The sequence below is a fragment of the Acomys minous genome, assembly GCF_964271855.1.
Source record: "Acomys minous genome assembly, chromosome: 17".
In the NCBI taxonomy this organism is placed as follows: Eukaryota; Metazoa; Chordata; class Mammalia; order Rodentia; family Muridae; genus Acomys; species Acomys minous.
In genome coordinates, this window is record NC_140500.1 from 53946138 (window position 1) to 53974084 (window position 27947).

At 52.4% G+C, this 27947-nt stretch overlaps 2 protein-coding genes across 2 annotated transcripts in view; one reads left to right on the plus strand and one right to left on the minus strand.

The window, feature by feature from the left end:
* UROC1 (urocanate hydratase 1) overlaps nucleotides 1-14258 on the minus strand; it is a 39856-nt gene extending 25598 nt beyond the window's left edge. The window contains exons 1-7 of the mRNA XM_084766370.1: nucleotides 14220-14258; nucleotides 6905-7041; nucleotides 3703-3833; nucleotides 2605-2698; nucleotides 2063-2122; nucleotides 1659-1787; nucleotides 1479-1540 (exon numbers count right to left, since the gene is read on the minus strand). Coding sequence (XP_084622496.1) covers nucleotides 1479-1540; nucleotides 1659-1787; nucleotides 2063-2122; nucleotides 2605-2698; nucleotides 3703-3833; nucleotides 6905-7030 — 602 coding nt within the window. The 5' untranslated portion in view covers nucleotides 7031-7041; nucleotides 14220-14258. The remainder of the gene's footprint in view (nucleotides 1-1478; nucleotides 1541-1658; nucleotides 1788-2062; nucleotides 2123-2604; nucleotides 2699-3702; nucleotides 3834-6904; nucleotides 7042-14219) is intronic.
* Nucleotides 14259-14345: 87 nt separating this feature from the next.
* CHST13 (carbohydrate sulfotransferase 13) lies at nucleotides 14346-26753 on the plus strand. The gene is made up of 3 exons (XM_084765815.1): nucleotides 14346-14486; nucleotides 21264-21346; nucleotides 25178-26753. The coding sequence occupies exons 1-3, from the start codon at nucleotides 14387-14389 to the stop codon at nucleotides 26015-26017; spliced, it is 1023 nt and encodes a 340-aa protein (XP_084621941.1). The 5' UTR covers nucleotides 14346-14386; the 3' UTR covers nucleotides 26018-26753.
* Nucleotides 26754-27947: the final 1194 nt, after the last annotated feature.

Consider the following 27947-nt stretch of genomic DNA (forward strand, 5'->3'; position numbering starts at 1 on the left):
CACCAAAAGACTGACCGCCTTGCAAGAAGGGTCATGTTGCCGCTGAGCACCACAGGAGAGAGTGAATTGCCAGGCCTGTGCTCCACACGCTGACTCCTATACTGTACTGTCAGGCAGAGAGGCAAAGTGCATAGGCTGCCACAATGGCCTTGACCCCTAGCCCAGATGGGCACGGAGAATGTTTGGAAGGACACAGGAGACACGGGCCCCTGGGGTCCCAAGAATAAGGTCTCCCTTATTTAGTGCAGCTCCTTCCATGGCACTTGGTGGAACCTTTAGATGCTGAGCCTCAGTTAGCTTTACAGCACCCCGAAAGCGCTCACACCCCGGTCAGGGCCCATGCAGCTCCTCAGGGTGGTTTCAGGGTCCTATACCAGACGGGGGAAGTCATGGAGTTGCACAGTTCATCAGAACACATTCCACAGGGCACGGAGAATGAGTGTGCCTTCTCATGGAGGGATCCATGCAAGGGGCTCTGACACACAAATCCTGCATGTCAAACAGCCCACATCTGGACAGGACCTGCATAGTTCAAGTCATGCAAATGCTATGAAGGTGGTTATGGTAACCACACAGTGCATGCATCTAGTCAGTGTGGAATTTGACTTCAAACATTTTCAATCAGAGATTGGTTGACTATACAGGTAACATGTACGTAAAGATATCACTTTAAAGGGAAAGCAAAACAAAGAACATGCTAAAAAAAAAAAACGACTTCTTCTTGTTGTTGTTGTTGTTGTTGTTGTTGTTGTTGTTCTTCTTCTTCTTCTTCTTCTTCTTCTTCTTCTTCTTCTTCTCCTTCTCCTCTTCCTCCTCCTCCTCTTCCTCCTCCGCCTCCTCCTCCTCCTTCTTCTCCTTCTTCTCCTTCTTCCTCCTTTTGGTTTATTTGTTTAGACACAGGATGTCTGTGGCTGTTCTAGAACTTGTTATTATTGACCAGGCTGGCCTTGAACACAAAGATCTACCCACCTCTGCGTCCTGTGTGCTGGGATTGAAGGCATGTGCCAGCATTCCTGGCTTCAGCCGTTGTACTTTTACCATAGGATTTTGGTGATATTTCCTGAGAATCATTTTCAGTTTTTCTTTTTCTTCAATAAAATCACCTTATTCTAACCACACAGAAGCTCTCAGCTGCATAGTCTGGTACTGGGCCAGTGTCTGTATGTCTTCCTTAACCCATCTGTCTGACAGTTGTATTTGTGAGATAATTTTCTGTATGTCTGGGATTACTCAAAATAAAATATTTTGAAACAATGGAATCCAAAAACGGTACATTTCTTTGGTTATGTGTCTATAAAAAAAAAACCAGCAAGCATTTATACAAAACTGCTAGGGTGCAGCTGTGTAAGAATGAAAAACTTCTGCTACTCTGCTGTGTAAGTCTTCTCTGAAACCAGGCTTGGTGCAGCCCTGCTGCCTTCATCAGGAGCTATAACTACAGGCAGACACCATAGCAGCGAGCTGACACAGCGACTTACATGGTCACCCCCAAGGCAAACAGCTTCTCGTACTCAGTCCTGGAGGAGTAGTTGGGAATAACCTGAAAACGAACCAGGTGTGAGTGGTTCAGGGCTGCCTGGATCTCCTCCTCACCCACAGCACCCCCTTTCCCAAGCCTGGCCCCGGGGAGGCTGCCTGCCTCCTTCCCCCAGACTCACCATCCCGTTGGTGATGACCAGCCGTGGGGCTCGGGGGCTGCTGGGGAAGAGGCCTAGTGGGTGTCCACTGTACATGACCAGAGTTTGTTCCTCCGTCATCTTCGACAAGTAGGACATGGTCAGCCAGAACTGGTGGACAGTGCACATGCAGGACTCTGTAAGTGCGAACTGGCACCCACATGGCTCCTGCCCCCCAGAGCCAGACCCAGGGATTCCTGCAGATCTCAGTTGGTCCCCCCTAGTGACCTTGTCACCTAGATCCTCTTTAATCTCCAGGGTCTCCTGGTACCTCCCACAATGCCACTCTACCCCTTCTTTTAAGGGAAGCATCTCCAGGTAATCGCCAGTGCTGAAGCATCAGGCAGCAGGCCATGGACCATTGAGTGCCTTCCAGGCCACCATACCTGAGCCCAGTTGCTGAACACCTGTCCGTTGCCTCCATAGGTTACCAGCTCCTGTGGAAACTGGAGAAGATGTGGCATTGTCTGAGATGGGGGCTATGTACAGGGAGAAGCAGCCCTCCCACTCGCTGCTATACTCAAAGGAACAATAATATTAGGGGCATGTAGCAGCCACCAGCCATGTGGGCTACAGAGCATGGCTGTCCTTGTGAAACGCATCTTCCATGTCAAGATCCCATGTAAAAAGAACATAAGGGATCTCACTAACATGTTAAGACACAGGATGATAAAATATTAAATCTTTATTTTCAGGTGGCTATTGGAAAGCTAAACTTACAGGTGCTTTTATGTAACTATATTGTTATACATTCTTGTTATTTTATATTGTATTTGTTTCCTGCTTTGAGTCTACACTATAACCTCAGAGAACTGTCTGTTCTGACGCCAGCTTTGTAAGAGCGTTAAAGGCTTAAATAGCCTTACTCAGGATCTCACGCCATGTTTCTCTGGACTTTGCTGGCCTCGGTTTCCCTGCCATTCATCACCTGGGCTACAGCAGGATCCAGGTTGTTCATGATCATGTGCATGATGGCTGCAGCGGCCCGTGTCCGGCTTGGGTACTGCTCGATTGGGTAGGCTCTGCAAGAGAAAGGCCAGCCACGGCATAACCAGGGAACCCTCAGGCCTCCTGTCCCACCAAGATGCTGAGTCTGCCCTGGCCAAGCTGACAAGCACCAGAGGGAAGTCTTTAGAAGCACAGGGGGAAGTGGAGCACCAGAGCCACCAGCTGCTAAGCAGCCCGAGTCCCCACATGCCCAGAGCAGGAAGTCCAGCTCACCACAGTCACTGTCTCTCTCTACTTCAAACCTGGGAGGAAGCAGACTGCAAGGAGAGCTGATGGCTGCTTTCCAGAGCCCTCTGTCTTTGGGCAGTTTAACATTTGTTCTTACATTTACTCATCAAATACCACGGGGCATCGATTCCATGGCAGGTGGCAACAAGTAGAGAGGGAGACAAGGGTAGTGGCCCCTGTCGCATCCCAGGCTGTTTAGGACAATCTGGAGTTTTGGGCATGTTCGGAACAATGATTCTCTATCACAGGGACCTGCAGCATCCAAAATGTAGATTCTCAGCTTTCGCCCAGGGCAGCCGAGCCCTAAGTCCAGTGAGGCCCGGCATTACTGCGCAGTCACACAGCTGCTCATGGTGCTGTGTGACACAGCTGGAGAACTTCAGTGAAGACCACGACAGGTTTGAAGTCACTCACAGCCACTCCCCACCCTATCTCACTCTCACCAGCTCTTCCCTGCAGAGCCAAAGACACAGTGTCCCAGAGAGGTTGGGCAACATGACGCTCCAAAGCCACACACGACTGACTGCAGGACAGGGGTGGGGTGCAGGGCAGAGACCTATCTGGTTAGGACCCCATCTTCTGGCCAAGTAAGTCAGCTTCAGACACGCCCCCCCCCCCCCGCCCAAGAGACACCCTACTAGCTACTTTCTCTGCATGAGGTGTCAACTCACTGTGCCACCTCCATAGGTCCCCCCAACTCAGACAGACTGGCCTCCCCTTTCATCATGGATTCCCCGAGGCTCCTGACTTCTGCACAGCCTTGTTTGAAGCCGAATCCACGAGGGCTCACCTCATCTTGATGCTGGGGCAGAATCGGTACATGTAGATGTGTCCAAACTGCCGTAGCTCCTGGGCAAACTCCAGGGCCAACAGCTTCTGGGCATCAGGTGGGAAGTAGCGCAAGGCATTCTTCAGTGCCAGCTGGGGAGGGGAGGGGTTAAGCTGGGTAAGAGCTCTGGGGCCCTCTATACACACCCTCTTCCCTCTCCACCTAGATTGCCTCTGCTCCACGCAGACACTGGCTGAACCACTCTGAGAACATCTGCTTTGTTTTCTGGAGAGCCTTCCTTGGTGGCCACTGGGCCCTTTTTTGAAGGCAAACCTCAAGCTTTCTCTTTTTTGGCCCCATTTGCACCAGGGGATGCAGACTCAGAGGGAGAAAGCAGACGCTACTGTAAGTCCAGAGAGGCACGTAGCTTAGCAAATGGTACAGAGGCTGCGTTCTGGCATGGGCAAACTTGGGCAGTGGGCATAGCTGATACGGTAGCCACTGTAATGACCCCGCCATGCCCATGTTCTCATCCACAAACCTGCATGTTGCCTTACAAGGTGAAGGCACTTTGCACAAATAACCCAGTTATGATCTTCAGGCTGTTCTGGGATCTCCAAGTGGAAAGTCCCATAATCATGAAGGGCCTTGTAAGAGGCAACGGATAGTTAATACCAGAGATGTGAGGACTGGCATGATGTAGATTTGAAGAGGCAGTGTTGTTAGAAATACGGCTGTATGTAAAGGGGACTTTTCCTCGCAGCATCTGTGTGCTCTGCTTTTTCTTTTACTGTCCTTGTCTGTAAGCAGAACCCACTTTCTAGGCACTAATGAACTGATGGCGTTAGTACGATGTTGGACTCTCCTGTGGACCCTGTGAATGCCAGATCACAGAACTGTCACCTCCTACGCTCATGGACCTCTGCCATGCCCTGTGCTGCCTGGGGTCTCTACAAAAATGCTTCTCCAATCCTGGCAAGGGAGGAGTCTTGTTAAGCACCCAAGCCACACCCCTATTCAAAAACCTTCACAGATTCCCCATTGCCTATCCTGTGACACCCACAGCGGCCTTGGCATTCAGGTTCTTCTCCAGTCACGCTGCGTCTGGTGCCCCAAGCTCTGTTCCCAGCTCCACTTGCATACGGTCTCCTCCACTTTGCACAGTTTGGAAGGCTTATCTGTGCCTTTCCATGGACTGTTTCTCTTGTCACAAAATGGCCCTTCTTTCTCTTCTAAAATCCTTGTCCAAGCTGCTACATCCATCTCTGAACAAAAGTCCTCCTATGTGCCTTGTAGGATGGGGAGGGGGTTGGCTTTTTAGCCAATGTTCTTGTCCATGCATTCGATGAGCACATGCTGGTGTTGCCAGAACCTGGAGACCACCCCAAGAGAGCCCCCAGCCTCAAGCTCAAGATCGGTATGTTGGCAGAGACAGGCTTGCAGGCCCAAGGGTTCTCAGGGCAGTATGTTGCTAGAGACAGGCGTTCAGGGCAATGATAGTGAAGGACACCACACAGCGCAGAGGATGAGGTAAGACTTGGGGGAACAGGTCACTGAGGTGCGTGCACATAGGGGAGAGCGCTTCTAACAGCAAAGCTGCTTGTGTTGTGAGGCACACTGTGAAGGTTGAAAAAGCCTGTACTGAGTGTGCTTGGACTAAAGTGTAAGAGGTGGCACTCCCCACTTAAATAGACAGCTGCCAAAGAGAAGCAAGGAATGAAGCGCCCGGTCCACCCAAACAATGAAAGAAGGAATAGTATGTAGTAATGGAAATGAGGGAGAGATTCAAAGAATGCACACCTGAACATACATGCACACATACAGGAACCCACACATACACATGTGTGTGCTCATGTAAGTGCACTGACACTTGCATGTGTATACACAGATACACACATCACACACACACACACCTACACACACACACACACACACACACACACACACACATCTCATGGGGAGCAAGCCAATGCAAAAGAAGCTCTTGCTGGGTTTTGGGGCTCCATTCCTAGAGGAAAGACTTAGCCCTTCCCAACTCTTAACTCCCAGGTCTGCAATCATCTCTCCATTGAGGATGCTGCATCTTTCAAACACATGGTGACACCCAGGAATGAAACTGAAGTGGCTCGGACCCTCCATTCCTGGCTGCCCTCCTGTCACTCCAAAACACTATGGGAGGCTGGTCACTATCACCCAGCCACAGGGGTGTCAGCAGCGGCCTACAGGCAGCAGGACCTTCCCAGCTCTGTGGCTGAGCGTCCAGGCACTGGTGCCTAGGAGAGAGGTGACCAAGGAGGAAGAACATTGACCACAGCAGAGATATGAGCTCAGCAAAACCAGATAGGTCAAGTGAAAAGACAAGGTGCACCCCGCCACCCTGTCTTCCCTTTCTCCAGCACCAGCCCTGCCTTGCCTGGCATTGCCCCATTTTCTAGGACTCCCCCAGTCCTTTTCTTTGCTGCCCTTATTCCCAGCTCCTGCCCACCAGTATTCAACCCCAGCAGCTCCTATGCATGCTCACTGCCTGTGGGCAGCTTGGGAAAAGCTGAGGGGTGGTCTTCCCCAGGACTGCAGTCTCTGGGGGAAGGTGAGGGGTGGGATTCCTCGTTCAGCATTCATACTTCTGTGTCTTTCAGAAAAGCAGCTCCCCGCCGCTCAGGGACTTGCTTCCCTCTGGCAGGTAGCTTGGAAAGTTCTTGAGGAGAAATCCTTTGGGCGAAGGGAGCCACCAGGCGAGCGAGGGGCTACCTGAACTGCCATCCCTCCCAGGGTCCTCGATGGAAGCTGCACAGCCAAAGTCACTAGGTGGTTTGGGGGCAAGGGACAAAGAAAAACTGTTGCAGAGGACAGAATAGGCACTCTGTGTTTGCGGCAGGGCAAGGTCCATGTGCAGCTGCTGAGCTAGGGCCACTTCACACCCTGCCTCTTCCTGTTCCTCACTAGAGGTGACCACAGCACCACCTTGTACTGTTTGGGTGACCTTGAGCCCCAATGTCCTCATCTGGAAGTGGGAACCCCAATTCTGAGCCTAAGGTAACTCCAAGGTGCCATCACCTGAAGAATTTCAGGTGACAGACATTGACAACATCTCCTCACCCTTTCCTGGGAATTGGTAGGGTCAGGGGCAGCTGACACATGGAAAGAAGGAGGCGTATCTAGCCACCTTCACCTCCTAAAAGGCCCCAGAAGGCCCCAGAGCCCCAGAGGACTGTTCTGTTGTTACCTGCTCTTCTTCAGGGCTGAGGTTGGGAGTCCTGACCGGTGCATGTGGTACCCCAGCCCAGCGTCCCCGGTTCTCAGGGAGGGGTCGTAGAGGCAGGCCAGAGCACAGTTCCTGGAGGCTGGACATGTCTGCAGAAACTGAGGTGGAGGCAAGTATGAACTGACTGGGCAGTCAGGGGCAAGCAGGGAGGGGACAGCCCCAGGGCCACCTCCTCCAGCCCCTCATTGGGGCCAGGGAGGGCATAAGGGGCAGGTCATTTGGATCACTGGCTAGTAGGCAGGCTGCCCGAGTGTTGCTTGTGGGAGGAGAAGCTGCCTCAGGTTGACTCAGGTTAGGTGGGTGTGAGTTTGCGGTGCTGGTGGACTCTGAGATTGAGGCTTTCTCAGTCTTTGAGGGTATCCAAAAGGTGACAACGTTGGAATATGTATGTTGATGATGGAGAGTCATATGACATTGTACCTGGCTCAAGCTCTACAGAAGCAAGTCCCTGTCAGGTTTCCCTGACACTTGAGCAGGAAGGGTCCAGATAATAGGTGTAGTAGCAGCTCCCCAGAACCTCAGCACCCCAATCATGAACAGTTCCGGAAAAAAAAAAGCTATCTTCCACTTTCCTAGGACCAGAGGCCAGTGCTGGCTGTCACTATCCTCCCCCTAGCCAGGAAGGGCCCTCCATCGACTCTCAGTGGTCCTGATAAGTGATCATTCCTGGCCAGCTGCGCGCGTGCGTGTGTGGCCTTTGTCCTGTCCCTGTATACACAGGTGGGTGGTGACCAACTCCTCCCTCTACAGAAAAAGGTCATGTCACCAGGCTTTCCGCGGAGTGCCAAGGTGACCCACTGGTGCGTTGGAGCAGTATGTGAGGTAGCTGACACTTGCAGTGGTCCTCAGAACTCAAGTCCCATGGCCCTGATAAGGAAACTGAGGTCAGAGAGGCAAAGAGACTTCCTGAAGTTCTGTAGCTAGTCATGAGTGAAATCCAGACTGGAGCCCTGGAACCCCGCATTTGGATGAAGACACCCCTGAAATGGCTATCGCTCTTAAGAGACCACTATCCAGGAGGGAGTGCGGGGAAGGTGTTAACAAGACATGGTACAGCATAATGAGAAAATTAGAGTGGTTTCTGTCTGAAGCCTTGTGGCTGGGGACACCAGGGGACTCTTGTCCCTAGTGCTCGGTCTCTGACCTGTGGCATTTCAGGGTGGTGAAAGTATTTTGTATTCTATTTGGACCTTGTGGCTCCTGAATAGCCCCGGGAGTCACTTGTTTTCCAGGGAAACTGTCTACTTCTGAATCCCAGAGATGTCACGGGAGGAGGTGGGGGGAGGAGGTGTGATTGATCGCCATTGGCCATTTCCACTGGTCAGGACTGCATAAAGAGTCCCACAGAGTCCCTAAGGAAGGATTCGCAGGGCTCCTATCAAGAACACCACAGAGCCCCCGGAGCACCAAGAGGTCCGGGAAGGGGTCTGCATCTCTCACAACTCCCCCTGAATTCCTTTTGCCTGGCTGACACCTGAAGCCTTTGTGGCACAAGGGAGAATAACTTGGCATCGCTACCCCGAGTTTGGCCGGTTCTGACTAGTTTGCCTTTGTTTGGTTCTGGGGATGAGTGCTAGTCGGTGTGTCTACCCTTGAGCTTCAATCACAGGGCATTTTAATACAAATTAATCCAACCTGAGGAGTGGAGCGGGCCATGCTTATAAAGTACAGGCCACTGTCTTGCTAGTGACTAGCATCTAAAGTGGGGCAGCTCTGGAGACCGAGCCCCCAGCTGTGGGCTGAGGCAGAAGCCTGCTGGTGTCTTGTTGGGAACTGGACGGGAGTGTGTGTGAGGAGAAAACCTCGCACTCGCAGAGCCTGAGACTGAGAAAAGTCTTTTTCACGCTGTGGCCCCTAGTGCCTCTTCCTAGCGTTGCCAGTTTCCCCCAAAAAGAGTCTCCTGGCTTTCACCTAGCCTTCTGGTCTTACAAGCTGAGGTGGCTGAGCACCGCCTTGTACCAGACTGAGGTAGGACTCCCTCAGCGGCCCCTTCTGAGAGTCTCAGCACTAAGGGGACCCAACATCAGAAGACTGCGCATGCTTCTTGTTCTCTGTTCGCTGGTGGCTAGAGCGCTTCCGGCTTCCTTCATCTGGCAGAGGAAGGCTGCAGAGTTGGATAAACGCCAATTCCCTTGGCCTTGGGGCGCGTTGGGGTGGCAGAAATAGCCTAATGAGTGGCAATCCACTGCCTCTTGGTCCTAGCAGGCCTTCATCTAGGGTGTTCCATTGTGCCTGGCTGGCCGGACTCTTCCCTGCTTGGATTCCCCTTCCACTAAAAGAGCCTCTCAATAATCTGTCTGCATGGAACCCCCAACTGTCTTGTGAAATCTGAGTTTTCAATGTTTGTAACCAACTGAAGCATTTTCAATATTCTCCCCCAAGAAGAGGGTGGGCGGTCTCAAGGTTAGCATTCTACCTGGAATGTTCAAGATGTTGCCACTGGGGAGACAAAAGGGCGCATGGGGTACCTGTGCCACCTCACAACGGCTGCGTGTGAATCTCATTCTAGAATAAGCTATTTAAGTCAGAAAACAAACACCGTACACATTTTAAAAGAACGAGGGATCCACATAGACTAAACACGCAGTGCGTGAGGCTTGAACCCTAACTACCCTACTTACCAGCTGTGTGCCTCTGGGCAAACATCTTGGCCTCTCCAGGCTTCTGGCAGTGAAAGGATGGTTGGCCGTCAGGATCCACATCTGAAGATTTTTTTTATTGCACCTGTATGAACTTGTATCTATGTTTATCCTGACTATGTGCCCTCCAATGATACAGTGTGAAGTCTACCTATACAGCAACGACACTGTATTAGGCATCATGTAGCACCCAGGGGTGACTGACGGCAAGGGGGAGGGGACTTCACAGGTTAAACACTGCTTTATAACATGTAAGGGAAATGAGCACCTGGGGCCTGTGGTATCTGCGGTTCCAGCACTATGAACACCAAGGGATGACCCTAACAATACCAATACCTCACAGACGTGGCGGGTAGGAATGAGGTCCATACCTGAAGGGCCCTGAACGATGCCCCACATGCAATCAGCACCACACAAGATGGTGTCATCTTTTTCACTGATACCTGTACTAAAGAACTTCATCTCCAGATGCATGTTTGGCCACTTGCTAGCCCCACTTCTTCCTGATCACCACAGAAGCTGAGAGGTACAGCCTCCCAGATACCTCAGCTGTCAACTTTCCAGTGTTTAGACACACTCACTGGAGGCTCTGAGAAGCTGCTCTGCCTCTCACTTCACCCCTCCACTAGCACCCACCTCACCTCACCCTCCACTAGCACCCACCTCACCTCACCCTCCACTAGTACCCACCTCACCTCATCCCTCCACTAGCACCCACCTCACCTCACCCTCCACTAGCACCCACCTCACCTCACCCTCCACTAGCACCCACCTCACCTCACCCTCCACTAGCACCCACCTCACCTCACCCTCCACTAGCACCCACCTCACCTCATCCTCCACTAGCACCCACCTCACCTCACCCTCCACTAGCACCCACCTCACCTCACCCTCCACTAGCACCCACCTCACCTCACCCCTCCACTAGTACCCACCTCACCTCACCCCTCCACTAGCACCCACCTCACCTCACCCCTCCACTAGCACCCACCTCACCTCATCCCTCCACTAGCACCCACCTCACCTCACCCTCCACTAGCACCCACCTCACCTCACCCCTCCACTAGCACCCACTCAGAGCCTCCGTTGTAAGTATCTGCACTTAGTTACCAAGCTAAGGTCATCTAATATAGCCACAGGGATTAAATCAGGCCAGTTGGAGGGTCCACAGCAAAACTTAAGCAGTGGCAATTTTATTAAGAGCAATCAGACTTTTTATACCTTTATCAGAAACAGAATATAATGGCAACTGTCACTGTAGCTGGCCAGGACACAATCATTTGCAAGCTGTGCAGGGCACACAAACACAAGCTTACTGTCTAAGATTGATTGTCCTGTCAAGCTTCCATGCTTCCTCGACTTTCTAAGGGAACATACAGAGAAACACAAAGCGGCCAGAAGGCCTCACTGCCTGAGGGAGTGCGTTTGTCTCTCAGGAACTGAAAGGCACCTTGTGCCTCAGGAGCCATGGGCTCTATCCTGAAGAACCTATGGCACGTGCCTCTCAAGGCAGCCAGGACAGGACGGCTCCATGGTTCCCTGTACTCCGTATTGCTCCTTTAACACGCAGAGACAGAATTAAATCAGCTCCTCGCTTTCTCAGGTATGTCTTTGTGCGAGGCTGGCATTTATCCCTGTCACTGGAGCCCAGTGGTTCCAGGTCAGAGACAGGACACACAGCCATGGTGTCTATGGGGATGGTCCCGAAATTCCAGGCCCCCGGGCAAATACAGCCACATATGTCACGTGTGACCATGCACCACTGGAGAGCGCTGCCTGGTAGGCCTCTAGCATATGTGCCATCTTGATTGCCAACTGACTGCAGCATCCTGGGACCCCCTAGGGGAAGCAGAGGACTAAGGCCCTTCTACGGTTCTTGATCCAGAGCACTGAAGTTGTTTTGTGGAAGCTTCTAAAGTTCAAGGCCATTTGTCACCCTCATTTCAGGGTCTCCAGGAAGCAGAAGAAAGTTTTCCGTGGGGCTAGGGTTGGAGGCAGGCATCTGCACATGGGTTCCAAGCCTGAGATCTTCCGGTGGCTCCAGGGACAATAGTGGGCTGAGCTGTTCTCAATTGTGGTCACTAGGTGGCAGTTTAGAAGGCCAAAACACACCGAAGACTGGAAGACTGGAGCAGGTTCTGGGAATGAATGGCTAAGCATCCCTGGGAGATTTGGGGCAGATAGGTATTGTGGGTGACCTAGAAGCTTTGGGTTCTGGCGTGGGCTGAAAGGAAGCAGCTGGTCTCCGAGGATAGGGAATCCCGAGAAGGACGCGGTTTTACTGTGAGCTGGGTTCCCACCCAACAACGAGGCAGACCCACCTTCACTGTTTAAAGCTATATGTATAACTGTTATTTGTTTCATAGATGTCGTCAATAGGTAATAGATAATTGCTAGAAGAGGAACCAATTATGATTATTGAATACTAATATCAAGTCCTTACATGACACTTGCGGCCCCTGGCACCGTTCAAATGATCTCTGCTTTTCATTTAGCCTCCACAACACAGTGAACTCTAATATTGCCTCCATCATACAAGGAAGCGGGGGCACGGATGTCGGGTAAGACACTAGTGTTGGGCGCAGCACCCCATTCCATACACAAGGCGAAATGCTGACATGATGGGGCTACAGCAGGCCTAGTGCCCAGGAAGACACCCCCCAACACACACACACACACACACACACACACACACACACACACACACACACACACTTCTCCCCAAGGCTGGACAGGCCCTGCATGAGCTGGGCTTCTGCCAGGACCTGAAGACACATAAGAAAGTGAGGCTACAGGGTGGGCTCAGGGGAAGGGCGAAAACACGTAGGACTGATCCTGGGATGGGGCAGGGACTATCACGTACGGGTCCCATATCCTGGGGTTTGTGATTCTGTCCAGCCCTCTGGCCCCTGCCAGGAAGGAAGAAAGGGAGGGAGGGAGGAAGGAAGGGAGGGAGGAAGGAAGGGAGGGAGGAAGTAAGGAGGTACAACCTGGGGGGCAGGGGCGCTGCCCTTCCCATTTTACTGCTTGACAAGCTTCTGCGCTTTGAGAGGATGATGGCACCCAGAGCAAACTGTAACAGGTGGAGCCAGGCCAGAGAGATAGGGTTCCCCAATTATTTTCTGCCCTGCACAATTTTGGCTGCTGCCCTGCACTTTATTGCAGTTCACTTCTCTTCTGACCTGAAAGGTCACTGTGGGCTCCCAGGGTCTGGGCACAGTCAGGCACTGTCCTGACAGCTACAAAAGACAAGCACCTCTGGCTGGGCGTCGTGGCGCGGCGCCTTTAATCCCAGCACTTGGGAGGCAGAGGCAAGCAGATCACTATGAGTTCGGGGCCAGCCTGGTCTACAAAGCAAATCTAGGACAGCCAAGGCTACACAGAGAAACCCTATCTTCAAAAACCAAAAACCAAAAACCAAAAAAAAAAAAAAAAAAAAAAAAAGACAAGCACCTCTTTGATAATTAATTAACTAATTAATTAATTATTCACTTATTAATTTTTGGCTTTTCAAGACAGGATTTCTTTGTGCAACAGTCCTGGATTTGTAGAGCAGGCTGGCCTCCAACTCACACAATGCTGAGTTTAAAGGCGTGTGCCATCATATCTGGCTATTTTATTTCTTCTTTTAAATAAGCTAAGATGCTGAGTCCTGGAAGATGTGACCCTGACTGTTATTAGACCTTTGCCTGGCAATGAGGACTTCCGGCCCTACAACCCTGGCACTGTCTTCATGGTTCCTGGCTGCTTTGAACTTTCCTTGGTCATCTTAGGAAACTGAGTTCTGACTTCAGTTGCTGGTTCCCAAAGCGCATCCTAGCTCCTGCTTCACGGTATCAGCCACCACTGTTTCATACAGCTTGCGCAGGATGCAGGGCTCTCTACCCATCGTCAGCGTTGGGGAAACAACATGACTCTTGGGCAGTTTTACCCACCACAGAAGGGAAGTCTTTTCCCTACTACCCTGTGCTATGATTGGTGCAAACCCAGGCCTTAATTTGCAGGACAGGCTGTGCCCTGATTGGTACAGACACTGCTTGCCACACTTCCATTCTGAGACAGCTCATGATCACTTGTGTGTGCCATGTGGTGGGATTCCCCAAAGTGGCCTTCCCCAGGGAGGAAACTGGGGGTGCTGCTGTTGGGAGCAAAGGTTTTGTAGGCAAGGCCAGTGGAAGAAGAGAAGAGACAAGAAGTTGCCAAAGCCTAAGACTAGAGAAAGCAGGCTGAGAGGAAGCAGAGAGGAGCCGTTACCCTTAACGGCAAAGGGTCCCAACCCCCGGGCCTGAAAGCTGTGACGTTTGCCAATACTGAGGGTCAAGAGTCCCAAAGCCTGGGGATGAGAGCTGGCACGTCCAGGCTTACAACAGCTGTCCAGTACTAGGTGTTAACGCTGAGGGCAATGAGCATCCAGCCAAGCACCTGGAGCCTGTGGTTCTGACCCACAGGGCTTTGGCTCCCAAGACCTCAGCTGCAGCCTCTGGCTCTGCCAGTGTGGCCCTTGGGCCTGGGCCACCTGTACCTGGGAGCTTCTCTGCTCCTAATTCCCATCTGCGCAGAGTAAAGAATCCCGACCTAGTGATTAACAACAACAGTGAAAGACGCTGCATCTCACTGTGCTGGGGTTCCCTCCTTACCTATTAAGTCAGCCAGAGAGAGCCCGAGCCTATTTCCAGGCTGGCGCGCAGGATGTTGCTCCTGGGCGGGCCCTAGGCTAAGGGCAGGACTGGGCGTGTCCTGGGCCTCCGCTGCGCAGTAGGAGAGCGCACTGGATGGCCGTCGCCTGCCACGCGCCTGGCACAGAATGGGAAGGCGCTCCTGCTACCCGCCGCGCTTGCGGGTGGCAGCAAGTCTGGGTGCTGCGCTTCTGCTACTGTGTGCTGTGCTGCGCGCCCTGCGTCCTGGTGAGTGCACGGCCCAGGGATTCCAAGTCTCTCAGCAAGCTGGAGCACCTTCTAGGGCCACCAGGCACCTGCCCTTGTTCTGGGCTGGGGCACCTGGGTGTAAGACAGGCTTCCTACACTCCCGGCAGGGAGTCTTCTTCCCCGCCTTCCCCTTATGCTACTGGTGGAGAGCTTTTGGCCCGTCTGGGGCATGCTATCTGATGGTTTGTGGGTACAGGACTCAATGACCTGCTAGTATCAGTTTTCACCAGGCATGTGGTCAGTCTCACTCTGAATGAGTCCAGGTCTCCTCTGGAGCACAACTCACTTTATAGACAAAGCTGGGGGCAGAGATCAGGTGTGGAGGGGCTGGAGGAGGTGCCTGCGCAGTGGGATACTTTGTGAAAGCTTGCCCATCCTTATGTCTGTGTGTATGGCGTCTGCTCACTGTAGACAGGCTCATATCCTAGCATGGACAGGGGCATTAGGTGGGAGTGAGTCAGGACAAGGGAAAACTGTTTTAGAATGGTACTTATCCACGGAGGAACCCAGGGGCCAGGCTGGTAGATCAGAGGTCGTTCAGCAAGCCTAACCTGTTATCTATGTCTCCTCCCAGGGCCTCAGCAGTCTCATCTGTGGAATAGGTGCTGACTCCATCCTCAGAGAGTTTTAGGGAGGGTGAGCTTGAATGTACAGCAGACAGTGATTGGCCCCCAGCCCTTTCATCACATTGGCTTTATCCTTAGGGGACCCTGGGCTAGGGACATGGGCTTGGCTAAGGTCCAGGTGAACACAAGTGGAGAGGCCTACTCACCTCTCCAGTTAACAACATCTCCATGACCAAACATAAATGGTTGTGCCAGGGTACCTCCAAAAGCTCACTGGATGGAGCCACCCCTCCCCTGCCCTTACTGAGGACCTGTATAGGAGTGGTGGCTTTATATAGGTGCCTCCCATGTCTAAAGTGTTCCTTGGCACAGTATGAGTGTGGTCCCAGTGTCTGCTGATGCCACAGTCTCTGTCCAACCTGTTATCATTGTGGACAAATGTTTACCCAGTCCTGGGCCTCAGTGGCTCAGGTCCCTCAGGGCTCACGGGGCATGAAAGGATGGTTGAGAGCCGAGGCCCCAAGGAGTGTGTGTAGAGGAGCATGTGTCTGGATGGCTGTCGGTGTGTCCTCATGCCTCTTGGGACACGTCTCTCCTGCCACCTCCTCCAGCCAGGTTTGAGAAGAGAAGCAAGCGCAGCCCTGGGCCCTGTCCTCATGCACAGAACCTAGAAGGAAGTGGGGCGTGAATGAGGGGAGGAAAAAGTGTAAGCATGGTTCTAGGATGGTTAGAGCAGGGTTAGGCTAGAGTCATGCCCTCCCATCAGCACCTTTGCTTGTGTGGGATTGCCGTTCACACCTCATGCTGTCTGGCCTGGGAAGTCCCGACTGACCCTGGCTTCATTCCCCTGCGTCTCTGAGCTCCCTCAGCTGCCTTCCTTACCTCCCACACAGACTCTAGACCAGCAGCAGTTCTCAACCTGTGGATTGGGACCCTTTGCGGAGGAGCTGAGCGACCCCTTTCATAGGGTTCACCTGAGGCCATCGGAAGACACAGATCTTTACATTCTGATTGGTTTTTTGGGTTGTTGTTGTGTTTTTTGTTGTTGTTGTTTTGTTGTTGTTGTTTTTTATATTATGATTCATAACAGTAGCAAAATTACAGTCCAGAAATAATTTTCTGGTTGTGGGTCACCACCACCTGAGGGTCTATACTAAAGGGTGGCAGCATTAGAAATGTTGAGAGCCACTCCTCTAGATGGCCCCACCCCACTGTAGTAGGTTTCCAGCCGCCAATGTCTCAGAGAGTCTTGGGCCAGCAAGAGCCAGCCCCACCTCATCTCCTGGAGCTAGCGCAGGGAGAGATGCGCGCTTGTGGTAGGCACTGGCTAGGAGACAGTGGGAAGGCCTGGTCCTGCTACATAGTGGTGGGGTGGGGTGGAATGGGAGGTGAAGGGTGGGGGATAGGAAACCCACTGTTCCTGGAACATGCCCCTGGTTTTTTTTTTTTTCAGTCAAGTCTGAGTCAGGGGATCTTGGGGAGAGACTTATAAGTCGATGAGGGCTCAGGGCCCAAGAGAATCCCAATGCTATATCCCAGCTGAGAGACTATGATGTGCCCTGTCCCTTCCTGCTCCAGGGAATGAGGTGTCACTGTCACCATGTGCTGAGTAGATGGAGCACTGAGGGGTTACAGATTATACCTGGGTTCCAGCTGCTGCAAGGATCTCACTGGCCTCTTTCTAGTGAGGAGTGCATGCTGGTCCCCTTGTCCGAGGATCTTCTGCCAACAGTGACTCAGAGCCCAGGGTCAGCATGGTGAAGTGGGACAGCATGCCATGTTGCCTTCTGGGGTCTCTGTGGTATCCCTGTCATCCCCAGGATTGCCTTCTGTCCTTTTCTTCCTTGGCTTGGGCCCAGTGTCTGGGCTTCCCTGCTGTGCACACCCCTAACTGCATGTCTGTTGAGCCTGCTGCCCCTGAGTCTCTGTCTGGGAGAACAGAGGAGTCTTAGAACCCCTTGGTCTGAAGGCCAGAATGGTTAGCAAAAAGAGAGGGTGTGGCTTCTGGGAGGAGCTCACAGGAGGCTCACAGCATCCAGCTGGGGTCCAGAGCTCAGGAGATTCCAAGTCCTTGGAGAAATGGGTGGCCACTGGCAGGTCAGTCAGCTCCAATAGGAATAGGGAGGCAACGTGACCAAAGGAAACAAGGCAACTTTCTTAAACCAAGAATTGTGAGGTTCAGATTTGAGTCCTAGAGCTCAGAGTCAGGGAAGGGGGTACAGTGGAGGAGACGGCACAGCTGCGCAGCCCTCCACCTTTCCCACAGGGTGTCTATGGCAGCCCTGTTGCTGCTCCTGGCATCTGTTTGTGCTCCTTTGCTCCTCTGCCATCCTTGCCTGGAATGGGGATTCGGACATAATTTTTTTTTTCACTTTACAAAACAAAAATATTTGGGGGTAGACTTTGAAAGAAGCATAGATGGTTAGATGGGAAACAGTGACCTGGGTAGTTAGTTTTGTCAACTTGACACAGCTAAGGGTCATCTGGGAAAAGGAAATACATCTCAGTGGAGAACTGGCCTCCATCAGACTGGCCTGTAGGCAAGTCTGTGGGGGCATTTTCTTGATTGATGATTGATGATTGATGTGGGAGAGCCCAGGCCACTGTGAGCAGTGCCACTCCTGGGCAGGCAGTCCTGGTTGTACAAGAAAGCAGGATAAGCTGGGCAGTGGTGGTGCACGCCTTTAATCCCAGCACTTGGGAGGCAGAGGCAGGTGGATTATGTGAGTTCGAGGCCACCCTGGTCTACAAAGTGGTCCAGGACAGCCAAAGCTATACAGAGAAACCCTGTCTCAAAAAACAAAACAAAGCAAAAACAAACAAACAAACAAAAAACCAAACAAACAAGAAAGCAGGCTGAGCAAGCCACGAGGAGCACGCCAGTAAGCGGTGTTCCTCCATGGCCTCTGCTTTAGTCCCTTACTCTAGGATCTGGCCTTGAGTGACTTCCCTCAGTGATGGAGTGTGACCTGTGATGAAATAAGCCCTTTCCTCCCCAACGTCGTTTTTGGTCACAGTGTTTTATCTCGGTAACTGAAAGCAAATTAGGAAAGGACACAGTTTACTGAGAGTGGGGTTTGAGCCCACGTGGGCATATGTCATTGGAGGAGAAGAAGGCCCGTGGGTGGTTCGCAATGTGGATCTGGTGACAGCTGCTCAGACAGGGGTTACCTCACGGCCGCTGGCTTGTGGGAGTCAGTGAATAGTTTAAATACAACTGGAAAGGGGCAGAGTGACTTTTTTTTTCCTGTGAAGAGCTTGTCCAGTGTATGCCTATCCCCTTCAGGGTAACCCTTTAAAGAATGCCCCCAACACTGGGTTTCACAGCTCCCTGAAAGCCTTTTGGGGGTGCTGAGTGGGGCCAGCAGATCTGAGGCTCTGACCTAGCCCTTGTGGGTGCTTCTGTTGGTTTGTCTTGCAACAGGACAGTGAGAACTTATTAACCAAGATGTGGCTGTTGCAATGTGCACTGGGGCTAAACTCACCCACCCCCACTTCTAGCCCATCCCCCCCCCAAAGTAGCCTGTCCTACTGTGCCTGGGGCATGGGCCTTCCTGCTGGAAGTAGGGGTTGAGGATTGAGGTCAGCTTTCTTGGAGTTTTCTTTGGTGTTCCTGTAAGGGTGTCTCCTGCTGTTATTTTACCCTCTGCCACCTGTGTGCCCTGCCGCTCCCCACCACTTCCTCCTTAGTTGGTAAAGCAGAGCTTGGGGACTCCTGTGGAGCCCTGGGGTGTTCAGCAAAGCAGGGGCCTGGCAAGCGGAAGCCTGGGCAAGGCAGACACTGGAACCTGATGGATCCTGTCTTTAGAACCAGTCAGCTTTGAGAGTTTCCGCCTCTGGGGCTGTTTCCTTATCTGACAAATGGGAAAGTAACAGTTTGCACCTGACAGGAGGACACAGGTTAGTTTCACACAGGTTACATAGTGTCCAGTGTGCCCTAGGATCCTGCGCTATGGCCTATGGGACTTTCTCCAGGATTCCTTCAGTCCAGCTTGGCCACTGAGTCTACCCAGGGCTGGGCACCAAAATCTTGGCAGTCCTCACAATGCTGTTTTGAGCTGAGGGAGGCAGCCTTCCTGGACAGTCACTGTATTTCTGCTTGTCCCAGGCCTGTTTCCCACCCCCACAAGCCTGCTCTGGTCTGGCTTCCAGGCAGAGAGCTACATTCTCCCAGTGGCAGCCCAAGGCTGTCCCCATCTGTCTCCTATTATTGGCACTCTGTCCTCTGTTCCTGCCCCCTTCCCTCTCCTCTCTCTAAGGCAAGGTAATTATTAGCTTCCCCGCAGCTGCTCAGCTGCTTGGGGTAAGGCCCTAACCGGTGGTTCTCAACCTTTCTAATGCTTTGACTCTTTAAATCAGCTCTCCATGGTGTAGTGACCCCCAACCATAAAATTATTTCCATGGCTACTTCATAGCGGTAAATTTGCTGCTGTTATAAACTGTAATGTGAATATCTGATGTGCAGATGGTCTTAGGCGACCCTGTGAAATGGTCATTTGACCCCCAAAGGGGTCACAACCCACAGATTGAGGAACCACGGGGTTAAGGGAAGTCTCAGTTCTGCACAAGCCCCTCCCTGGCTATACACACCGGCTGTGTCCTTGCTATTCTTTGCTGGGTGTCTTGACTGAGGAGCAAGTCAAGAAAGGCTGGGGGTGAAAGTGCTGGGCTTCTAGTGTGGCCCTGTTTGGAACTAGTGTCAGTGGTCCTTAGTGGAGTGGACCCATGGACTTTAAGAGTAACCCTTTCTGATCAACTTGCACACACCACACAGACACACACACACACACATACACGCATGCACGCACGCACGTGTGCACACACACACAGACACAGACACACAGCACATGCACACGCACATGCCTGTGCTTGCCCCATCCATTCTACAGCCAGCTTGAAGTTGCTAGGCCAGGAGCCCTGAGATCTCCATTGGCAGGGTGGAGATAGTCTAGCCCTATAATCTGTGACCACAGCTATTCTGGGGCCCATGGTGCCCGTCCTCCACCCACCGGCCCTTAGCATCTGTTGTGGGACCCACTCTTAGGCAGCTGTGGTCTGGCCAGGAAATGGAAGGCCTTGGGTGATGCATGGTTTCTGGAATGTCAGGAGCCTCCAAGTAGGCCTGTGGTGGTGGTGGTGGTGGGGTCAGACTTCTATGGTGTGGTCCCCCTAGTCTGCTCTCCCGACCCTGCCCACAGACCTAGAGGAAACCACGGTCCCTTAGTTGCTCGCTGAGGTTCTAAGAAGACCCCTGTGCTGGGTGGCCTTGATTGACAAGCTAACCTGAGGAATGATGAGGAGACATTCTCCCCTGTGGTTGAGAGACACCACCAGGGCATGTTGCAGCCCTGATGCCAACTACTGTATTAGCGCTGTCCCCTCTGCTGGCAGCTCATTCTCGGGTGAAGGTGCTGCTATGTCAGGGAGGCGGCAGCATAACAAACCCACCCCAGGGCAGAGCCTGGAGAAGTTCAAGGGCTGGGTCTATGGGCATCCTCAAGACAAGCTTCCTGAATGAGCCCTGGTCCAAGTGGCCCCACTTATCCTAGGCCAGGGGTGTGCAGACAGCCCTGGAGACTTAGGGACACTGAAGGATGCGAAGCTAAAATCACAGACTCCCTGTCCGGTTTTGGACACAGGTAAAGCTGCATGTATCCGGAGCAGCACGCACAGATCCTGGCATGCACAGGCTTCTACGGGGTTCATAGGCTTCTGGAGGCTTTCACAGTGCCTCACACAGCCTGGTGACCTCTCTCTGACTGGCAGAAGCCCGGCTGTGCCACCAACCAGCCCTTTCTGGATGCTCACATCCAAGACCTAGGGACTGGGAACCATCAGACTTGTGGACCCCTCAGGACTCAATCTCTGGCTGGGTGAAGGGTGGGGGTGAGGGAGCAAGGGGGACCTGAGACAGCGTGAGTAGAAAGATGGAGCTGGGTGTTCTTCCCAGAGGGCAGGCAGGCTCCTTTCCTCTTGTCCCCTGTACTTGCCAGTCTCCAGTGGTGGAGTATAGGGCACGAGGGTGAGGATGACCCCAAAGATACTGTCCTACCAGTACCTACCATCTACCAACCCCCCACGAGGAAGATAAGAACCAGGAGGAGATTTGAGTCACATAAATGTGTCCCGGGTATGTTGGCCAAAACACATCTTGTCCAAAACCATCTCTCTCTCCTCTTGTGCCCTTCAGCATTTGAAAACAAATCCCTGGGCTCCAGCTGGTTCGGAGGAGGGAGGAAGACTCCCCTACAGATGTTGCATGACCTGGACCAGGTAAGTGGCCGGGATGCCCTCTTACATCCTGGATAGGAAGCCACAGCCTCCTGTGTACCTGCTGTCAGAGGCTTTGTCCCGTACGGGCAATGGGGCGCCCTGCCTAGCTTGGAAGTCCAAGCTTCCCAACCATCATCTCCCAGCACCACCACAGCTGAGGCCTGTGCTTGTCTTGTGCTATGTACTGCAGACACAAGGCAGGAAAATAGCCCTATGTTTGTCCCAGGAGCCCAGTGAACAGATGGTCATTAAGCCATGCCTGTCCCAGGGGACCAACAAACAGATGGTTATTAACTTATGCGTGTCCCAAGAATTCAAGTAGATGGTCATTAAGTTCCCAGAGTTTAGTATGCGGCACAAAAAGGGAATGTTTGGAGGAAAGCCCCACCCAACCCCCATCTCAAAGCAGATGGAACAAGTGGCTCTCCTAGGACTGCACATAGCTTTAGACGTGCTCACACACCCAACAGTACAAGCACTCCTTAACTCAGCATGGTGTTAGCCCCCAAGCCTACTGAAGCATTGTTAAGCCAAACCCCTCCTAACACCTGGGACCCTTGATGCTCAGCCACTTGGCCATACAGCACACTGCAGATATAGTGGCTCCCTTAGTGATGGTGTGCATCATCTGGGAAGACTCGCTGTCCCCTCCTCCTATAGGAAGAGATCTATACAGAGTGTCACCCCAGCCCAGAAAAAAGGTCTATATTTAAAACTTGCAGTGGCTCCTTCTGAGTGTCACCATCATGAAGTAAGCAACCAATCAACCAAATCATCATCATCAACAACAAAACCCCAAACAAACCCAAAACAAAAAAACTCAGTCTAACATCATACAAGTAAGACTGACTGAATATCATTTAGGAGACCCCACCTTGGCTTACAGCCAAAGAAACACACAGAAAGCATGTACTGAGCACCTACTGTATGCAAGCCCTTCTCTTGTGCTGAGATTTTGTGTCTGTCAGCTGGCTAGGCTCCTGCCTCCACAGAGCAGACTGTACATCCAGGTAGGGAATAGTGTAACCAGCATTTACAATGACAAGAGATTGAGTGGTGCTCTGAGGGGGCAGAGGGGATTTCAGGGAACTTCAAGAGGATTCTGGCAGAGTTGAGGAGAGGCTGCTCCCTGAGAAAGGGGCTTGTAGTGTGATCTGGAGAGGAAAAGCAAGAACCACAGAGAACAGCTAGGCCAGCAGCCTGGTAGCAAGGAGGGTACAGAGGTTGTCTGTGGAGAGCCTGGAAGGCAGCCATCATGGCATAGGGCCCAAATGGTGACAAGGGCAATGCGGAGCCATAGAAGATTTTAAGAAGGAGCAGCAGGGTCAGAAGATTCCTTGTGGAGAGATGGCTCAGGGTCTGGGTAGGTTCAGCAAACAGATCCTATGTAGCCCCACCATTCCCCACACAGCAATCCAAAGGAATCTTCTTCTTCTTCTTCTTCTTCTTCTTCTTCTTCTTCTTCTTCTTCTTCTTCTTCTTCTTTTTGACTTCTTTTTTTTTTAAGATTTATTTATTTACTTTACATATGAGTACTCTATCTGCATGTATGCATGCATGCCAGAAGAGGGCATTAGATCTCAGTATAGATGGTTGTAAGCCACCAGGTGGTTGCTGAGGATCGAACTCAGAACCTCTGGAAGAACAACCTTCAAGGCCAGCTTGGTCTACAATGCAAGTTCCAGGACAGTCAGGGTTACCCTGTGTCAGAAAAAAAAAAAAAAAAAAAAAAGGAGTCATACAATAGTTGACCTTTTATGTCTGACTTCCTTCATCCAACATAATGTTTACAAGGTTCATCTGTGTTGTAGTGTTTATCACACTCTCATTCCATTTAATGGCTGAATAATATCCTGTTGTGGATATATTATATATTATCTATCCATTTGTCAGATGATGGACTTTAGGTTTTTTCCACAAACATTCAGGCACAAATGTCTGTGTGCATATGTTTTTAGTTGTTTGGCAGCTGTGAACTATGGGTAGGCAGGTGGGATGCAGCAGTGGGTGGGGGCCCGGGTGTTATAGCAGGCCTCGGGTATCAGGACCCTTAATCTTCCTAATGCTGCTGCTCCTGTGTCAGTGCAGAAGGTCAGGGTTTCTTCACCCTTCACATGAGCCAACATCACACTGCTTAGGATTGCACCTGAGAGTCTTGGGAGTGAAGACCTGGCAGCCTTCTAGAACTTTCCAGCAAGCAGGACATGCACTTTCCCCTTCTCTGACTCTCTAAGCCTTCTACCCTTCTTCAGGCCCAGCTCTTTACCCTTTCTGTGGTCTTTCCCTGCCCTTCTGCCTGCCCTGGCCATTCTCCAACTGTTCAGTTGCCAGACGGCTGGCTGCCTTGCCCGTGCCTCCACTCACTGCTGCAGCCGCTGCACTTCTCTGACTGAGCTGTCTCTCCGGCCTTCTTCCTGCTACCATCTCAGCCTACACTACAGAAAGTAGGCAAGAAAAGACCCTCGGGCGAAGGGCCCAATGTTGCACCAGCAGGGGCAGTGCAGAGGTCCTCAGGAGAAGCAGTCCACTCACACAGCCCAAGAACAGCCATTTGGTTCTTTAGCACCAGTCACAGACCAAAAGGTTTGGATTTGGACCAATCATAGACTTTTCCCTTAGGCCAATCAGAGCAGCCCCTGTGCTGGCAGGGGAGAGAGGCACAGGGAGGACAGAAGATGAGAACAGACACTTGCTAACAAAAGCCTGAAACAATGTTTCACCCCCTGGCTGAAGCTGGGCCTTCAGCAGCTGGGGGAAGCAGCTGTGGTCTTTGAACAGTTTTCTCATGGTGACAGCAGAGTGTTCAAGATGGTTCATGCTGGCATAAGGGCAGTTAATTACTCATTCCCCAATGCTTTTGATTATTTTCAGAAAAATGTACACCAGGAGAATGGCACAATAATCATTAACACTGAAAGTAACTTTAATAGATTTTAACAGTGCCCTGCACCCTAGGAGATTGCCCTTCCTCTGTCTCAAAATAATGGAAGAGGAATGGTGGTAGGGGCTAGTCTTAAAGATGAGGATCCTATTTGAAGAAGGAAAGTTTTTGAAGGAATGCTCTGTAAGCACAGCCTCGGGCACAGGCTGGCTGAAGCAGGCTGAGTGGACCACATTCATGGTCTTCTTAATAGGACTTAATTCATAGAGTTACACTGTTCCGCCTACAGGAAGTGCCAGATAAATGCTGGGGGCTGGGTTTTTGTGTGTTTGTTTTTGTTTTTTGTTTCTTCACAGAGGAAAGATGGGCTGGGGAAAGGTCAAGCTTCCTGACCAAGCGCTAAGATTAAACATTGTTGTTGCTGGTCTGGAGAGATGGCTCAGCAGTAAGAACACCCACTACCCTTGTAGAGGACCCAGGTTTCAATTCCCAGCACTCACATTTTTGGCTCAGTCCCATTTGTAACTCCAGTTCCAGAAGATCTGACGCCCTCTTCTGGCCTCTCTGGGCGCTGCATGCACATAGCACACAAATACATGTGCAGGCAAAGTACCCATACATATAAAATGAAAAGCTTTGCAGGGGGAGGGGGGGATAAGTCAAGGCCCAAACCAATGTGTCCGTTTATTAATACAGAATTAATAAGTTTATTTAACCACCATACAAATAAAAGCCCATTGTCTTACAAGCTGCTGAATGGCTATTGCCAAGAGATGGCTGTGCCCCAAGGATAGCCAGGGCACAGTCTTTCTGTTGTCCTTGCTAGAGTGGGTGAAGTAGGGAGGATACAATGAGACGGCAGAAATTAAACGCACAGTGGAGAGCAGATGGTCTACGTGTGTATGCAGTTATATGCTGTCAACCCTGCCTCTGTCCCTTGTCACCTGCAGGGTCTGCGTTCCCCTATGGCTGAGGTGCACCACCAGCGGCGCGAGCTGCTGCGCCAGGCCTGCAGTCGCCACACACGACGCCAGCGCCTGCTGCAGCCGGAGGACCTCCGACACGTCCTGGTGGATGATGCGCATCGGCTGCTGTACTGCTACGTGCCCAAGGTGGCCTGCACCAACTGGAAGCGCGTGCTGCTGGCGCTGCGCGGCCGTGGGGACCCGGGCGCAATCCCTGCGCACGAGGCGCACGCACCCGGCCTGCTGCCCTCGCTGGCCGACTTTGCACCGGCTGAGGTCAACCAGAAGCTGCGTGACTACCTGGCCTTTCTCTTCGTGAGGGAGCCCTTCGAGCGCCTAGCGTCCGCCTACCGCAACAAGCTGGCGCAGCCACACAGCGCTGTCTTCCAGCAGCGCTATGGCACCCGCATCGTGCGCCGCCTACGACCACACGCTCAGCCCGACGCGCTGGCCCGCGGTCACGACGTGCGTTTTGCCGAGTTCCTGGCTTACCTGCTTGACCCGCGCACGCGCCGCTACGAGCCCTTCAACGAACACTGGGAGCGCGCGCACGCGCTGTGCCACCCATGCCTAGTGCGCTATGATGTGGTGGGCAAGTTCGAGACACTGGCGGATGATGCCGCCTTCTTGCTGGACCTGGTGGGCGAGCCTGGTCTGCGCTTCCCTGCTCCGCCCCGGAGGCCTGAGAAGAACCCCACGCGTGACCAGGCCCGGCGCCTTTTCCAGGACATCAGCCCCTTCTATCAGCGCCGCCTCTATGACCTCTATAAGATGGACTTTCTGCTCTTCAACTACTCTGCCCCCTCCTACCTGAGGCTGCAATAGGGGCGGTAGGTAACAGCCTGTGGCTGCTGTGACCAGGAGGTCACCAGGAGGTCTGCAATGAACCCGGTAGTGTGGACTGGAGACCCCAATGGTTTACGTTACCCAGTGGACCTGACCAAGATGCTACACATAGGCCACGCTCATACCGACTGGGTTGGGTACAGCTTGCCTCAGGTGACACCACATGTAGCTGCTTCTGCCTTTCCTTTTGATACCTATCTCCTGTTGAGGATGACAGGCTCCTCAGGACTCCGGGTTTGGCTTTTGGTTTTGGTTGCAAAAGGCCATTTCTTGGTCAAGTCTGTGTAGAGCATGCCCATGGTGCTACAAGACAGAATGCCAGGGTTTGGTTCAGTGTGGCATGATGTCCAGCCCTGTGGCTACCTGTCTTCACTCAGGCTGTCAAGGGCAGACATGGCCAGAAAGAAGCGGTGCCATGGTCAGCTTTGGTGGGACATGGCCATTCCTGTCAGCAGGCACTGCTTAGGAATCAATATGAGCTGCCTGCCATGCCAGCAGTCACAGGATGGCAGAGCCGTACCACTCCACCCCTACCTGGCTGGCCTACCTTTGGTCTCAGTCTTGCAAGATGCTGGGTCTTCCCTGTGTGAGCAGAGGCCAGGACCCAATATGGTATCAGTTTTTCCAGCATGCTGGGAAGATGGGAAGGCCATGGGGTTTTTTTTGTTTATTTGTTTGTTTTGTTTTTGAATAAATGTGTTTTGCTACATTTTCACCCTGGGGAGTTTTTCTGCCTCCCTGGGCCATTTACCAGCCAGATCTTGGGTAACTCACTGTGTCTCTGAATGGCACGAGAACACAGAGTGGCGGGCAGATCGGAGCAGAGTGGTCATGGCGCCTAGGTCACCTCCACAGCGGCCGTGGGGGGTGGGCAGTGGGGAGGTGCTGGTGGCAGCAAGTGGGCGGCTGGAGCTCCAGAGGGCAGCTGAGAACAACCAGTGAGGAGCAGAAGCTGTGGAAGAGGAGACAATGGATGGTAGAGAGAGGGCCAAGGGGTGAAGACAGTGGCTGTAAAGATGGGGGCGGGGGCAGGCACACTGTAGGCGCAGAGGATTCTGATACGCAACACATGGGACAGTTGTAGACATTGCTGCCTGCTGCCTGTTGCCAGAAGCTAAGGCTTACAACTACTACCTAGGTGCCGGGCTGCTGGCTAAAGTCCAGGGAAACAGTTCCCCAGGGAAACAGTCCTCCAGTCTCTGGATTCTACATCCTGAAACAACAGAGCCCTTGGCCCTCAGGGGCTTTTGAGTTGTAGCCTCTGGCTGTGCCGGTCCAGCTTCTGGGCCTCAGGCACTCAAGGGCTGGGATTGCCAGCACTAGAGAGTTTCTTCTTATCCACTCAGATGTCTAAGTAAAGAAAAACCTCAGGCAGATGACAGAGCAGGCAAGGCTGATCCCCATCTGTGAGGTTCAGAGGGGCCCCTAGGGTGGGCCTGCTTAGTCATATTTACCTGTGTCCTTCGCTCAGACTGGGTTCTCCTTGCCTGAGGCCTTCAGGGCACTGTGTGAGAGCAGCTATCGGGCTGTGTGCAGGTCCCTCGCCTCTATGGACCAGGGAAGGAATTGCCACTGTTGCTGCTGGCTGCTACATGTATAACTCCTTGCTCCAGCCTGCCCTTCTCACCACGGGAGGAACATGGAGTCTTCCCCCAGCAACCCAAGACCATAACTCCGTCCTTCTAGGCCAACTGTGGGGTGAGAGGCTGGGGCTTGTGATCCCTACCCTCTCTGTTAGGTATATTGTTTCTCCATCCCTCACCTTGGTCAACTCAGCTTCCACACAGCCCCTGATGGAACCCATCTGGTGAAGCTGTAACGCCACTCTCTGAGATGCTGTGCTGCCACCCCCTCAGGGCATTCATGCTGATGATGGTTACACACGCCCTCTAATGAGGCACCGACACAC